General features: G+C 56.7%; 1 protein-coding gene across 1 annotated transcript; it reads right to left on the bottom strand.

The window, feature by feature from the left end:
* Positions 1–1,232: 1,232 nt before the first annotated feature.
* LOC134736567 (uncharacterized) lies at positions 1,233–3,374 on the bottom strand. The gene is given in 9 exon segments (XM_063638505.1): positions 1,233–1,325; positions 1,327–1,686; positions 1,688–1,728; positions 1,731–1,829; positions 1,832–2,003; positions 2,006–2,088; positions 2,091–2,337; positions 2,441–2,584; positions 2,766–3,374. Coding segments are annotated over 9 exon segments (1,848 nt in total).
* Between the last annotated feature and the right edge of the window lie 12,640 nt (positions 3,375–16,014).

The raw sequence follows: 16,014 nt of genomic DNA, 5'->3' as shown, positions 1-16,014 counted from the left end.
AATACTCAAGACACTGAGGCTGGAGGATGGCTTGAGCCTGGAAGGTCGAGGCTGCAGGGAGCCAAGATCATGCCACTGCACTCCAGCCTGGGTGGCAGAGTGAGACCCTGTCTCAATCAATCAATCAATCAATCAATCAGAATGAATAAATAAGTTATGAGATTACATTAACATTTCCAATTCAAATTTAAGACGACAGTGCTACTCTTAACCTATTGGATTTTCTATTTGTGAATTTTTTCTCTTTCAGTAATAATTTTGGTTCCTCACAACATTCACATAATTACTTACTGACTTTATCCTAAAAGAGGAAAAAATTTAAATAATGATGCCAGACTTAACACTAACACTAAGACCTACTGAATGATACATGCGATTTCCTTGCCATTCTTTTTATCCTTAAAATATATGCCACCAGTTAAAAAAAAAAAAAAAGCCTAGATTCTGTGCTGTAAAGCCAATTGAAATAATTTTGTCTTTGTTTTAGTTATGTTACCAACTCTATATAAATTTTCAGTTTTGTTGGTTTCCTTTTCTAAGGATGCTCTCTTTTAAACTTAAATTTTAACAAATTCAAATTGTTTTGAATATGGAAAACATTGACATAGTTCTGGAGTCAACACTGAAGCCAAGTGTCTCCAGAGCAGCTAGCTTCCACTTCTAACTCCACACACATGTAAAGTCACCATTTTTATTAGTTTCTGATTATCTTTCCAGTGCTTTTCTTTTCATCTATAAATAAACATGCACATATACGTATTTTTACACTTCATTACACAAAAGATGTGTCACTGTGTACTGCCGTCTGCTTTTGCCACGTAACAATATATCTGGAAATGGCATCTTATCAATCCCTGGAGAAGGGGGCTGGGCCTGGGTTGGAGGGAACCCAGCAGGCTGGGAAGGAGGGGTCTGGAGCATTTTCTTCTCCAGGCAACAGGAGCACTGGTGGTGGGGGACTGACCTGGGGTTTCCAGGAATAGATGCTGCTGGAATGCTTGAAAGAATATGAGGAGAGAATGTGAGTGCTCAGTATGGTCCAGGCTCTGATCCTAAGCAGCCTGAAGCATCTCCGTTGAGATTGGATTCCTCAGCCATCCTAGGGTTTGTAGGAGGATGGCACTGGGCTACATAGCGGCTCCCCTAAATCTACGTCTACCCAGAAATGGGGAACATGACCTTATTTGGAAGAAGGGCCTTTGCAGATGTGATTAAGTCAAGGTGAGGTCATACTAGATTTGTGTGGGCCCTAAACCCAGTGACTGGAGTCTTACAAGAGGAGGGGACACACAGCAAGGCCGGGCAGAAGGCCACATGACCCCAGGGGGCAGAGATGGGAGCAGCCCAGCCACAAGTCAAGAATGCTAATGGTTGCCAGCAACACCAGAAGCTGGGAGAGTGAGAAACAGATTCTCTTCTAGAGCTGCCAGAGCGGGGCTGGCTCTCCTGATGCCTTGAGCTCAGGCTTCTGGCCTCAGAACCAAGAGGGAATACATTTCTGTTGGTCTCAGCCACCCCGTTGGTGGCACTGTGCTTGGCAGCTTCAGAACACTCACAGAGATGGGATGGTCTCTGAGGCTGATCCCTGCTCTCACACCCTTGGCCAGTAGCCTTGTTCTCATCTGAGTGTCCAGAGAATGGGCTGGAGGAACGCAACTTGGGAAAGTGCAGGCATCCCACTGAGCCCAGGCTGGGTGGTGGCAGAGAGTGGCATTCTCACTGAGGTGCTGGTGACTGCCTGGCCAGCAAGAGAAACTGAGGCACCCAGGATGGCTTCATGGCCAGACCTGGGGAGAATGTACCCATCAGCAGAGCAAGTGGTGGGGGGACCACCGGGAGCCTGGGAAAAGAGGGTGGGTGTGAGGTGATGAGGGCACCGGGAGGAAACATCCCGCCAGACAAGTGGAGAGGCAGCTGGAGTGTTCCAGGGGCTGGGGCTCGCAGGGTGGCTGAGTGTGGGGGTGCTGAGGACACGGCGTCTGCACACTGGTGTCCAGGAGGCTCAGTCGATCAGCCAGCTCTCTGAATCATTTCTGCAAGGTTTATGGAAACACAGTTTTGCCCGGGAGGTATGTGTGTCACTGGGAATGTTGAATGTCTGTGTACAGTCACCATTCCTGCTGGGGTGATTAAAAGCGCCACCGGAGTTGATTGTAGCCTGGGTGGTCTGTTGATCTGGGGGTCCTCTGGGTTGAGGGGGTGCTCTTGCCCTTCCCTTTCTGGCGTAGCGCGAGCCTGAGCTGAAGGAGAGAGGCTCCTACACCCGCCTGGCCAGAGACCATAAACCCAGACGACCCCTGTGAGGTGGAGTGAAGTCTCACAAACCCAGGGACTCGGCTTGGACAGAATTTCCTGGCTGCTCCAGTCTTGAGCCCTTCCGTCTTGTTTGTCTTGCTTGTCTTGCTTTTAGTCCTGCCCATCTGAGACAGCCCAGCCTCACCCCATGTGTCCAGGGATCTGCTGATCTTCCCCCCAGCTCCATCCCCCTGTCCCACGCCAGCCCCTCCACCTGGCACATGCCATACAGTGAGCCCCCCTCACCCCCTCCAGGGTGCAGCTGGAGGTCCGGGAACCTGCACGGGCCCTGGGAAGCAACACGGGGCTTTGTGGGCCAGGCGGGGTCCAAGCTCAAAGGCTGGGTCCACGGTGCCTGCTGGTGACCTTCGGCACTCCAGCTTCCTCCCGAATCAGGGATGCCCTTGCTCTGGGTCTGCTTCTGCTGTAGGAAGCCTTCTCCAATTGAGGCTGAGACAGATGTCACAAACAGGACTGTCTCCCTGATTCAGGCTGAGATAGATGTCACAAACAGGACTGTCTTCCCGATTCACGCTGAGATAGACGTTACAAATAGGACTGTCTCCCCAGGACAGGCGGCCTGTGCTGGTGGCTGGAACCTCTGTCGTGTCATGGCAACACAGCCAACGGCTGCTGTGTGTCCCTCCCAACCCCAGGTCCCAGTCCTTGGACAACTCATGGGACAGTGCAAGGAGCCCAGAGGCAAATCTCCCTGCCACAGATGCCGCTGCTGCCTGTGGGTGGGGTCCCTTGGTGCGGGTTCCTCTGCACCTGCTGTCCTGTGTGTCCTGCTGGGCCAGTGTCACCTGGGCTTCCCTCACACCCACTCCCCACTGACTAAGGAGGCCACACAGACCCAGGCCTGAGCCCCAGTCCGCTGCCTGCAGGTTCAGACACTTGGGCACGTTTCTTAGCCATTTGGAGCCTCGGTTTTCCCATCTGGGAAATGGGGACAGTGATATCTCAGAGACACTGTAGTGATCGCCGGAGGGGACCACAGACCACTCTCGGCGGGGATGCCAGGCATCGTGTCCACGTTTGGTGAGGAAGGATTCAGCCCAACCCTTGGCTTCCTCCATCCCAGATGTCCTTTGAGGCATGTGGCCTGGGGTGGGGGATCCGGAGAGGAAGGGAGACAGGCCACGATGTACGGTGACCCCAGGCTAGGCCCACAGACCCTGGTAGATCGCCACCACTCCCACTGGAATTCTCAGGGCTGGACGCCCATTGTTTGGAAATAATTATTTTTGTGCAGTCCTTAGTTTCCGTAATTAGTTCTTGGATAACAGTCCCTTCTATAATAGCGCCTCACAAAGATTCTATAGAAAGCACCAGGCGGCTTCAGCTGAGCCGGCAGCAACAGCTTTTTCTCTGAGCTCGAGGTCCAGGCACAGCCACAGCCGCAGCCGCAGAGAAATGCCGGGTGAAGAGACCCTGGATGTTGGGAGGGGTACCAGCAGAGCAAGGGGCTTCCCGCCGCCGCCTCCCTCCCCACAGGCTGCTCAGGCGGCCAGGCTTCGGGGACCCTGCTCTGCAGAAGGCCTTTCCTTCCAGAGCCCTGCAGCCTCTGGGAGCCAGCACCGGCCAATCCTTGGAGTACGTGGAGTGGGGCCTGGGGGCTCGAACCCCCAGACCGACAGCCACAGCGTGTCGTCTGTGGTCCTCTGTGATGGGATGGGGGGACTGCCACAGAGGGAAGAAAGAGAATCAGCCCCTGCCTTCCCAGGGGCCTGATCCTACGGGAAGGTGCGACACTCACGGTCAGGGGACCCAGATGCCGTAAACACAGGTGCCCCAGGTGGTCCAGGTCAGGAAGAGGCTCAGATGGGTCGGAGCCCCACCTCTGCGGCAGTTTTGGAGAACAGCCGAGGGTCAAGTGAGTGTGTATATGTATCTGGCCACCCCGGAGACTCCCCTCTTCCACCTGTTGGGAGTCAGAAAGCCTCCATCTTCCTGCCCCGCCTCGGTTTGCCACTCGTAAAGCCTAGACCATCCTACTTCAATATTGCAACATTGCATGGCTGGGGTCCTTTCGGCTGAAGTGACAGAATCCCAACCCAAGCTCATTTCAGAAAAGAAGGGCGTTTGCAGGTTGACTTATCTAGAAAATGTGGAATACAGTGGCTTCAGGTGTAGCTGGGTGCAGGAGTTCAGAGGCTGTCACTAGGCACCATCTAATTCAGACTCTAAGCTCAGTCCTGCCCGTGTTGGCTTCATTCTCGGGGAAAGACGGCCCGGGAGCTATAAGTTCAGGGGGTCCTCGAAACTGCCAACTTGGAGGGTCAGGGTGCTTCTGTCTTCAGCAAAATCCCAGGCAGGGCTTTGTGTGGGCTCGGGCCCCATGCCCACCCCTGTCCTGCTGTCTGTGGTGGAGGAATGAGGTCCTCTTCCGGCTAGCCTTGGGGTCACGTGACCACCCCGAGGTTGGCGGCAGCCCTAGAAACACAGACAACAAAATCCATGACACTCCGTAAGAGTCAGCAGGCAGGTTTTCTTAAACAAAACAAACAGGGTTTTGTGACGAAGAGAAGAGGAAACTGGGAAGGCCAAGATCATCAGGGCCCAACAGCGCTGTAGACGCGATGATGTCACTGGAGCAGCGTGCTTGCTTCCTGGGCCTCACGTGCCCACTGGAGTATCTTCCACCTCTCATGCCTGGGAGGCCCCGCCCCACGCGCAGTCCCAGGAGCACAGCAGGCATCGTACACTGTGCAGTGTGGGGCACACACGTAGGCACTTCAGACCCACGAATCACGGACTCCTGTCTCCCGCCATCCATGTGGGAGGTCTCACCTCCCTGGGGAGGTGTGTTTGGTCTCCAGGGTAGACACAGATATGAGGTGTGTGTGTTTGATTGTGTGTGCTTGCATGTGTGTGCGGGTGTTTGCTTGTGTGTGCATGTGTGTTTGCATGTGTGTGCAGGTGTTTGCTTGTGTGTGCATGTGTGTATGTGTGTGTGCTTGTGTTTGCGTGTGTGCTTGTGTGTGCGTGTGTTTGCATTTGTGTGCTTGTGTGTGCATGTGTGTGTGTTTGTGTTTGCATGTGTGTGCCTGTGCATGTGTGCGTGTTTCCTTGTGTGTGCATGTGTGTGCGTGTGTGTGCGTGTGTTTGCATGTGTGTATGTGGGCGTGACAGAGAGGGAGTGTGCACACATACTGGATCTATGCCCCAAGGGCCATTCCCGCCCCCACCATGGGGATGCGGTGCCCTTGGGGGTCTGCCCTCTGTGACCCCCAGGCATGTGAATTTTCTAAAACTGGCTTCTCCCCTCTTGGCTCCTGTCCATCCCAGATCCAGCATCCACGTACGTTTGACGCCAATGGAAACTCTGCCTTGTGACTCGTGGAGGGGCCTCCGCAAGGGGCATGTGACTGTGAGGGGCCAGGCTGGGCTCGCTTGTGTGGAGGGGAGGGGCACGCTGCGGGGGGTGGGGGAGCGCCACCCCCACCAGGCCAGCCTCAGGGCAGCCGGGGCAGAACCTGTGGCTCTGGGGTAAATGCCGGGGCCAGCTTAAAGGAGTCAGCTCTCTGCAGCCTGCCTCGGCTGGGTGGGAACGAGTCCAGGCTTCCAGGCATTTGGAACCCGAGCAGCTGCAGGGACAGCCTGGAGCCTCACCCCTCCCTCCCCCACCCCAGACCCTCTCTGGCCCCTCTGAACCCAGCCAGATGAGTTGCTTGGGAAACCTGGCCTGTCGCAGACTGCGGAGAGATCTGAGGAGGAAGGAAACCATTTCTTAGCACCTCCAGCAGTTCAAGCCCACCTCGAGCCCTCCACGTCCAGGCTTTCTCCTCCTTTGCAAATCTGCTCCTGTTTCTGCGCTTCCAGGAGCCTGGCTGGGGCTGGAAATAGAAATGCATTCCATGCATTCATTCTCTCAACAAATATTTACTAAGCACCTCCTCTGGGCAGGCCGGGGCTGGGCACTGCGTCATCCTCCGCCTCCTCGTCCTCCTCCTCACCAGTGAGCAAAACAGACAAAGCCTGCACCTACCCGAAGTGGATGCCCTAGTGGGGGAGCAAAGGCGGGGGAAGAAGTGCATCTCATAGTAAAGGGAGGCCTGAGAGCTTTGACAGGGCAGCCAGGAGCCAGGGGTCACAGTTCCACCTGGCTGTTGGCGGCACTTGCTCAGGAGGCAGTCGCCGGAGGCTGTGAGCCCAGCGGCATGGAGCTCCCTCGACTGCTGTGACTGCTGCGTGGAGCACAGACGGTGGCGGGGTGGATAGGAAACCGTGGGAGTCTCATGCAGTCATCCAGGCCAGCGAGGCAGGGAGGTGGGCAGATTCCGGATGCATTCCGATGACAGAGCTCATGGGGTTCCTGGAAACCAGGAGACCGCGATTCACTCAGAGCAACTGGAAGGATGGATCTGTCACCCAAGAGGGGGACAGCCGTGTGCAGGGATGGGAGGCGGGAGCGGCTGTGCGCTCAGGGCAGGACGGATGTGTCTCTTGTGAGACATTTACTGGACATCCACTTGAAGGAGGCAGTTGGGGACACAGTCCAGAGGCCAGGGGCGAGCGGGGTTGCAGAGACACCCAGGAGCCGTGGAGAGTACTCACTGCCGTGACAAATCTCTTTTAATTCCCGAGACCCAGGAAAAGTCTTGCACATGTTTATCTGGCATCTCCCCCCACGATCCCCACCCTGTAGGGAAAAGTTCCTCAGGATTCCGGGGCTGATTTTGAGTCCTCCCAAGGATTCAAAGTCCTCCTCAGTCTCCTGGGGCTGGAGACACGCTGGTCACGCGTGAGCCTGCACGTCCCTCTCTCTGTCAGCAGAAGCCCCGCCAACCCCCCAGGAACCCTGACTACCACAGGAGGCCGCAGTGTGATGGTGAGGCTGCTTCTGTGGCCCAGGTCCTGAAATCAGGAAGAAATTAGATGAGAAGGCTCCTATCCCCCAGCTTCCAGCATGAGCACTTCCACCCCACCCTCAGCGTGATGGAAAAATGCCAGGGGGTGTGTCTGTGTGTGCGGATGTTTGTGCGTTTGAGAGTACGTGTACGTGTGTTGTTTGTATGTGCTTGTGAGCATGGTGCATGCATGTGTGATTTGTGTGTGTGTTATGTGTATATGCATGAGCATTGTGTGCACGCATGTGTATTTGTGTGTGGTTCAGCATACATATGTGTTTGTATGTTATGTACGTGTGCTCTGTGTTGTGTGCGTGCATATTATGTGTGTTTGTGCATGAGTGTTCAGTGTGTGCGTGTATGTTCTTGTGTGAGTGTGTGTTTATGTGTGTGTGGACGTGTGTATGTCTGTGGAGTGTGCAGCATGCATGTATATTTGTGTGTGTGTGTGTACTTAAGTCTGGTGTAGGCCGGGCGTGGTGGCTCACACCTATAATCCCAGGACTTTGGGAGGCCGAAGCAAGCGGATCTCTTGAGGTCAGGAGTTCAAAACCAGCCTGGCCAACATGGCGAAAGCCCATCTCTACTAAAAATACAAAATTAGTGGGGTGTGGTGGCGGGCACCTCTAATCCCAGCTACTTGGGAGGCTGAGGCAGGAGAATCGCTTGAACCTGGGAGGCAGAGGTTGCAGCGAGCCAAGATTGCACTCTAGCCTGGGCGACAGACTGAGACAAATAATAAAGTCTGGTGTAGAGTGATCGAGTGACCTCACACAGCGCCCTCCGGGGCCGCACCTCTCAGAGGCAGGGAGCAGTGAGTGAGTGTGTGCAGGCCGGGCAGTCGTGGGCTCTCCGTCAGCAGCAGGCATGCACCCCCTGATCCGGGGGACACCAGGTGTGTCAAGAGAGACTCACCATCCACCTCCTGGCTGTGGGCAGAGAAGCTACTCCTTAGACCAGGTGGTGCTTCTGGGGGAGGGGAGGGAGGCCCAAGAGGGGCTGAGGGGCAAGAAGAGGAAGTGAACGTCCTCAGGTGAACCACAGCTGGGGTAGGAGAGGGCAGAAGGGGGTCTGGGAGGGCAGCCCCCCAGAGACAACTTCCTGTGAGTGCTTATCAGGACCTTGGCAGATAAGGAACCCAAATGCCAATGGGTCAGCAGTGGGCACAGAGCTGGTCAGAGGGTCTGTGGCCTGCAGTCAATGGTTTGGGGAAAGACAAGGATGCAGTGAAAGCAGTGTGGGCCATGGCTGGACACTGAGCTGAGGGCTGACAGGACTCATCCTAACCAGTGCTGACTTCCTGGGGTCCAGTGCACCCCTGATCATGCAGGCAGCCCCATCAGGATTGAAATGGGGAGCATGGATGATGATTTCTGCAGGTGGTTGGAAAGCAGATAGCAAATGCCATGAGCTTTCTCTAGAAAATGGTCAGCTTTATTTCCAGCAGTGAGAACATTACCAACACCACCACTGCCACCACTACCATCACCACTATCATCACCATCACTACCAATACAATCACTACCACCACCATCACCATCACCACCACCATCACCACCACCATCACCACCATTACCACCATCATCACCACCATCACCACCACCACCATCATCACCACCACCACCATCACCACCACCATCACCACTATTACCACCATCATCACCACTATTACCACCATCACCATCACCACCACCATCACCACCACCATCACCACCACCGTCACCACCACCGTCACCACCACCATCACCACCATCACCACCATTACCACCACCACCATCACCATCACCACCATCACCATCACCATCACCACCATCACCATCACCATCACCACCATCACCACCACCATCACCACCATCACCATCACCATCACCACCATCACCATCACCATCACCACCATCACCATCATCACCACCACCACCATCACCATCACCACCATCACCATCATCACCACCACCACCATCACCACCACCACCACCACCAACACCATCACCACCATCACCACCATCATCACCACCACCATCACCACCACCACCACCATCACCATCACCACCATTACCACCATCACCACCATTACCACCACCATCACCACCATTACCACCATCATCACTATTACCACCATCACCATCACCACCACCATCATCACCACCACCATCACCATCACCACCATCGCCATCATCACCACCATCACCATCACCACCATCACCATCATCACCACCACCACCATCACCATCACCACCATCACCAACACCATCACCACCATCACCACCACCACCACCATCACCATCATCACCACCACCACCATCACCACCACCACCATCACCACCACCATCACCACCATCACCATCACTATCACCATCACCACCATCACCACCATTACCACCATCATCACCACCACCACCATCACCACCACCACCATCACCATTACCACCATCATCACCACCATCACCATCACCACCATCACCATCACCACCATCACCACCACCATCACCACCATTACCACCATCATCACCACCACCACCATCACCACCATCACCACCACCACCATCACCATCATCACCACCACCACCATCACCATCACCATCACCACCATCATCATCACCATCACAACCATCACCATCAACTCCACCATTACTACCATCCCCACCATCTCCACCACCACCACCATCCTCACCACCACCATCACCATCATCACCATCACCACCATCACTACTATTAGCACCATCATCATCACTACCACCACCACCATCACCATCACTACCAACATCGTCATCGTCACCACCATCACCACCATCACCATCACCATCACCATCACTACCACCACCTAGCTACTACTCTTGGGGGTAAGGACTGGATATTTCTGGTTGCCCCACATTCTCTCTCCATCCCTCTTCCTGCCACCTGTACTGCACTTCAGAAAGCTGCCCGCTAGGCAGGTGACTTCTCCCACTAGGCTCCTTCTCCTCTAGGCTTCTGTTTGGGGCTTCAGACAATCGAAGATGGTGGCAGGACATCAGATTCAGGAAGGACAGACAGGACAGGAGGGACCTTCTGACCACGTCCCTCCAGGAGCACACCTTCCTGCCAGTTGGCCCCTCCCCGGGGCTCTGACCCCGGTTCTGGCAACAACTTTCCTTCCTTTGCTTCTTTGGTCCTGGGGGTGCTCACGCCTTCCACTACCACAGGCCCCTTGGCGTTTTTCCCTCAACTTGCCAACACCTCTGAAAATGCTCTTTTCATGAACGAATCTCTTCAAACACCCCCGATGAGTGGGCCATCTGTTTCCTGCCCAGACTCTGAGAGGTGCCTGTCTTGCAGTGTGCCGGGATGGCACACACAGCCAGGGAATCCCAGGAGCACCTGTGCAAGGCCAGCACCACTGCAAAGTGTCTGGCGTTACCCGTGCCCGCAGTGTCCAGGCTGAGCTCAGGGCCGGGGCCTATCTTGGGGCTCTGCAGGAGAGCCAGGCTTCAGGCAGTTGGGGCCTGGGCAGCCTCCAGAGCCCAGAGGTGGTGAGAAGGCAGGACAGATCCTGGGAACCAGACAGGCCAGGTGCTATGCTGGAGGGGTGACTTGCTGCGGGCCCCAGAATCTGTCCTGACTGCCCCAGGCTGTGATGGCCTGGCTGAACCCTGGTGTCCGAGAGCCTTGGAGAGACTGCAAAGAAAGCCCCTGGCCACGGGCACCCACCACGCCACACCACGCCAGGGCAGTGGGGAACTTCCAGGCTGGCTCCTCTCTCCTGTGCATCGCCCGTCTCCCTGCCTCCATCCCCTCCTGATTCCCATCCTGTCCTTCCTCTGCTCCCACCCCATTCTATTTTCGCCAAAGGATCCCCCGGTTTCCCAGCTCAGAAGCCTCTGATGGGATGGGCATGAGGAGCACCAGCCCCTGCTGTCCATCGGTCATGACCTCCAAAGAAAACAACCTCCAGAGCAAGGGGACAAGGAGGCACCTCACTGCATCCTGGGCTGGCCTCTCCTGTTCCCTTGACTCCAGGACGGGAGCCCAGAGTGGGTGCCTGTACCCTGGGAGGGTCTGCAGAAGCAGGCGGGCGAGACTCTGTCATTTCTCTACCAGCTCCTTCCAGAGAGTCCACCACTCCTGAGCCTCAGGGGTGCCCAGACAAACCCCAGCAGCGGCCACAGGCTGTGGTCGGGGGCACTGTCGCAGGCAGGAGGAAACTGGCCTCACTGCGCAGGTGTGGCTGGAAAGGAAGCGTGAGTTTCTGGCATGGAGCCCAACTGGGGCTGAGACTCCACTTTCCCTCCCCTGGGACCCCAGCTCCTTCCAGGGTCTGTGTGACCCCGTTTCCTTCCAGGTCTGGATCCTTGGCACGACAGCAGCCTCAGTCACTCTTCCTTCCTGCCGCCTCTGCAGCTGCCTCCTGCGGTCTCCTTCCTCTTTCTCTCCTGTTCTTCTCCCTAGTAACACTGGTAGCTGCCACCCCCAGCCCCTGCTGGACACGGCTGTGAGAGCCATCTGGGGGCAGGTCACCCTTTCCTGGAGCACACTCTCATCTTGGGACTGTGAACTACTCCCAGTGATCTGGGAGGTGTCCCAGGTGCCCCTGACAAAGCCACTGTTTCTTCGGAATCTCCTATTTTTATGTGAACAATCCCAGCGTGTCCTCCTCCACTGCCCTATCAACGCTGGCGCTAATGGGCAGTGCAGCCTCCCCGCAGCCTCTGCCTGCAAGGACAGCGCTCCAGGAACCAGGCATCTCCATCCTGCGGCTCTGCCTACCCCTCCAGGCCCATCAGGATGGACACGTGTGTGCATCCCCAGAGCTTAGTGGAGAATGACCTGCAGTGTAGTGGCCCCAAAGATGACCAGGCCCTAATCCTGGAAGCTGTGAAAATGTCTCACCTTACACGGCAGAGGGTAGCTGGGGCTGGTCCCCACCTGGCTGGCAGTGGAGAGGCACCTGGGTTCCCTGGCAAGCCCGGTGTGAGCACAGTGGGCAGAGGAGGGAGGACACCCAACATCAGATGCAACACGAGGGCCCTGCCCCCCGAGGCTGACTTGGAACTGAAGAAGAGGCTGTGAGCCAGGGAATGCGGGTGACCTCGGGAAGCAGGAAAAGTCAGGGAAGTGGCTTCTCCCTGAGCCTGCAAGAGGAAGGCCGCCTGGCCCACACTCTCATCTCCATCGGCGAGTGGGTCAGGACATCGACCTCCAGAAGCCTGAGAATCGATCTGCGTGTTCCAGCCACCGAGTGTCTGGCCGTCTGTTACCGCAGGGCTGGGGAGGCATGGACTGAGCAACAAGTCCCATGGGAATCTCAGTTCTGCCCCCCCATGAGTGTGCGACCAGGAGTGACCACAGCCTCCCTGAGCCCGGAATTCTCCACCTGAAACACGGTCCGTGAAAAGCCGGGCTGGCTTAGGGAGACAACACGATAGCGCCTGGTAGGACGGCCTTCTCCATCAGGGAGGCACCTCTGTCCCGGGACATCACCAGGTGGGGGTGGGCTGCAGGGGCTGAGGAGGAGGGACAGGCTGGGAGCCCTGATGAGGGAGAGGTGTCCTCCAAACATGACCAAGGCGTGAGCATCTGCCTCTAGGCAGGGCTCCCAACCTCGCACCCCAAGTGGGCTGCAGGTCAGTGGAGTTGTTGGTCCCACCTGGCCTGGGACTGGACAGACCCCCAGCAAGGAACCTCAGGGGCACCCAGCTCTCCTTGTGGCTGGGAGTGGGATCCAATGAGCATGCTTTGCCCAGGGTCTTTAAACACAAGTGAGTCTGTCCTCAGTGTTTAAAGCCAGCCCCGATGACCAGCAGAGTCCCCTCCCCAGGCCGGGAGCTGTGGCCCTGGCATGCGCCCTCCAGCCTGGGGAGAGGGGCTGTCTTGGAGCTCAGCAATCAGCTGAGGTGGGGTGTTTGAGCCGAGGAGCAGAGGGCGTCTGCAGAGGTGAGCTGAGGGAGGCAGGTCAGGCTGTCGGGGGCAGTTGCTGCCAGAAGTTGGGCGCAGCCTGCTGGCGGGGGCACCTGGACGGTGCCTGGGCTGTTGACTGACTCAGGGTAGGTTGGCGGGGTTGGGGGAGCTGCCGTCTTGGGAGGCCTTTGCGAGGATAAAGCGTGGAATGTGGGAGATGACTCACATCTTCTGTTCCTGGGTGGGCGGGGTCGGTGACGAAGGGCGGTCGGGAGGAGACACACGTGGGGTCACACAGTTGGACTCAAACCCAGCTCTTTCACAGGGAAGTGCCACACTCAAGCCTGAGGCTCCCTGGAGGGCCCTGTAGGGACCCCACGAAGCGAGCGTTCTTTCTGCCCCTCCTGGCCGCTGCGTTTCTCAGGAGTATCTTTTGAGGACCCTTTCATCTCAGTGAAATTGCAGGTTTCCAGCCACAGCCAGGGCTCCTGCCAAGCCCCTCAATTAGCTGGAGTCCTTTGGTGGTCACCACTGCTGCTGGAGGCCGTCAGGGCAGCCCATCGTGGGAGAGACAATTCTCCGGCTTGCGCCTTCTCTCAGGGGACTGACCTGGTGCTTGCATCATGGAAACTGCTTTTAAAAACTCGGCTCCTGGGGAGACAGGGGTGTGGGCTCAGCACTGGGCTGCATACAGCCACCCCTGTCTCCCTGCAGGACCCTCTCTGCACCCCCAGAGCTGTGATGTCACCGTGACTCCCAGTGGCTGCTGAGCACCCGGCGTGAGCCCCTCCTGGCCAGCTCAGCACTGACGCAAATCAAAATCTCCCAGCTCCCCAGGCAGCTGCCACTGCCCTAGCTGGCAGCCCTAGGCTGCCCAGGAGGAGAGGGGCTCTGGCGTGGGGCCTGCCATTCGAGGTCATCAGCTGCTCTTCAGGGGGCAGCCAGCATGGCTTGTGGGGCTCCCCAGAGGTCAGGGAGAGGCGAATACTCTGAAGCTCTGGGTGGGGATGGTGGCCCCATGAAGCCACAGGTTCCGTCTGCCAAGCCAGCCCCTGCTCGTCTCCCGGTTCCCCGGCGGATGGTGGCCCCTTGGCTGTGGTCACTGGCGGTTTGGCCCGCGTGGCACTTGAAGCATGGCAGGAATTCAGGCCAGGATGCCCACAGGCTGTGAGGCAGGTGCCATGCCTGCCCCAGGGGTGTGAAGGTGGCACATGGGGGCCATGTGCCATGTGTGGTGGCACATGGGGTCATGCAGGGCAGCCTCTGCGTGGGGGTGAGTGGCATGTGGGCCATGTCCTATTTCCTCTGGGTCCCTTTATACCTGGGTTTCTTAACAGCAGCCAGTGGGAGCTATAGCTGCTGGCCTTCATCAGCCTCCCAGAGACTGTCCCACCTTTCAGAAGATCCTCGCCGGGGCGGCTCACTGCCACACAGGCACACGGAACGAGTCTTCTGAGAGCCACATGGCAGCCGGTCTGCGTAATGGGAGGCCTAGGGCACCATTTAGGCCCCACCAGACCGGAGCCACCATGGAGATCTCGGCTGCCCTGGCGAGCGCCACCCACCGCTCCACAGACACACGCTGCCAGCCTGCAGGAGCAACCTGTGCATCCTTAAATAGGCGCGCATGCGCACACATACACATATACACATACACATAAACACACATACTCATACACACACAAACACACATACACACACATACACACACATATACACATACACATATACACATACACGGATACACACACACATACACACACATACACACACATATACACATACACACATACTCATACACACACATACACACACATACACGCACATACTCATACACGCACATATATACACATACACACACATACACACGCACACATACACACATATACACACACATACACACGCACACATACACACACACATACCCACACGCACACACGTGCACACACATACACATGCACACACACATACACACATACACATACACACGCATACACATGGGCTTACACACACATTCCCGTGCACACCCACATAACACACTCACTTGCGCATACATATGCACGCACACACATCAAGCACATGTACAGGACATGAGCACACAACACACGTGTGCAAAATGTGTGCACACATGTACACAGCATATATGTGTGTGTGCAATGCAAGCACACTTTCACATGCATAACAGCAGAGAGCGTGTCTCAGGATTTTGACCGTTTCTCTGTCCCCTCCACGACACACACACTGTGCAGCTGGGGCTGAGACCCTCTGCCCTGCACTCAGTGCGCATGAAGGAGCAGGGTGTCCACGGGCTGAGAACGGCCACCTGGGGGCTGACAATAGGGCAGCTGTTCAGGGTCAGGATGGGTCCAGGTGGGTGGGACGAGACTGGGGTTTAGGACGATGATGTGAGGCCCCCCCAGGGCACCTTTGCCCCCGACAGGCAGCCCGGGGTGAGAACTGGCTCCAGCCACCTTTCTCCGATATGTGAGGCAGACAGTCACGGGACACGGTGGACATGACGCTCTGCTGTGCAGAGAAACCGCTCTGTGTGCACAGCCCAAGTTCACCGGGCAGTCAGAGCTGGGTAAGGATGGGGAACACAGCAGCCTGTGACCTCTCAGCCACTGCAGAGGCCACCTGTGTGGGTGGCCTTCAGAGGGCAGAACCCTCCCTGGGGACTCACCTGCCTGGGGCGCGGCTTGTGCATTCCTGCCTGGAGACAGGAGCGACCAGCCCCCGGCGCTGTTTACCTTCCGTCTGGCCGCCCAGCAGAGAGCCACCACCCTCCCCTCTCCTGGCCTATAAGGCCTTGTCCTGGCTTTGCCCTGGGTGGGGACGCTGCTGTACTGTGCTGACCCTCTGCTCCCAGCAACCCAGGGCCACCGGCAGCTTCAGGGACAGCCCTGCCTCTGAACTGGGGCCACGGACACCTGGGTTACTCACAAAACAGGTGCCCTTTTCCATGCAGATAGCTGAAGTGCAGACCCAGAGC

The sequence above is a fragment of the Symphalangus syndactylus genome, chromosome 5 (genome assembly GCF_028878055.3).
Source record: "Symphalangus syndactylus isolate Jambi chromosome 5, NHGRI_mSymSyn1-v2.1_pri, whole genome shotgun sequence".
In the NCBI taxonomy this organism is placed as follows: Eukaryota; Metazoa; Chordata; class Mammalia; order Primates; family Hylobatidae; genus Symphalangus; species Symphalangus syndactylus.
This window is presented reverse-complemented; position numbering and strand designations above follow the sequence as displayed.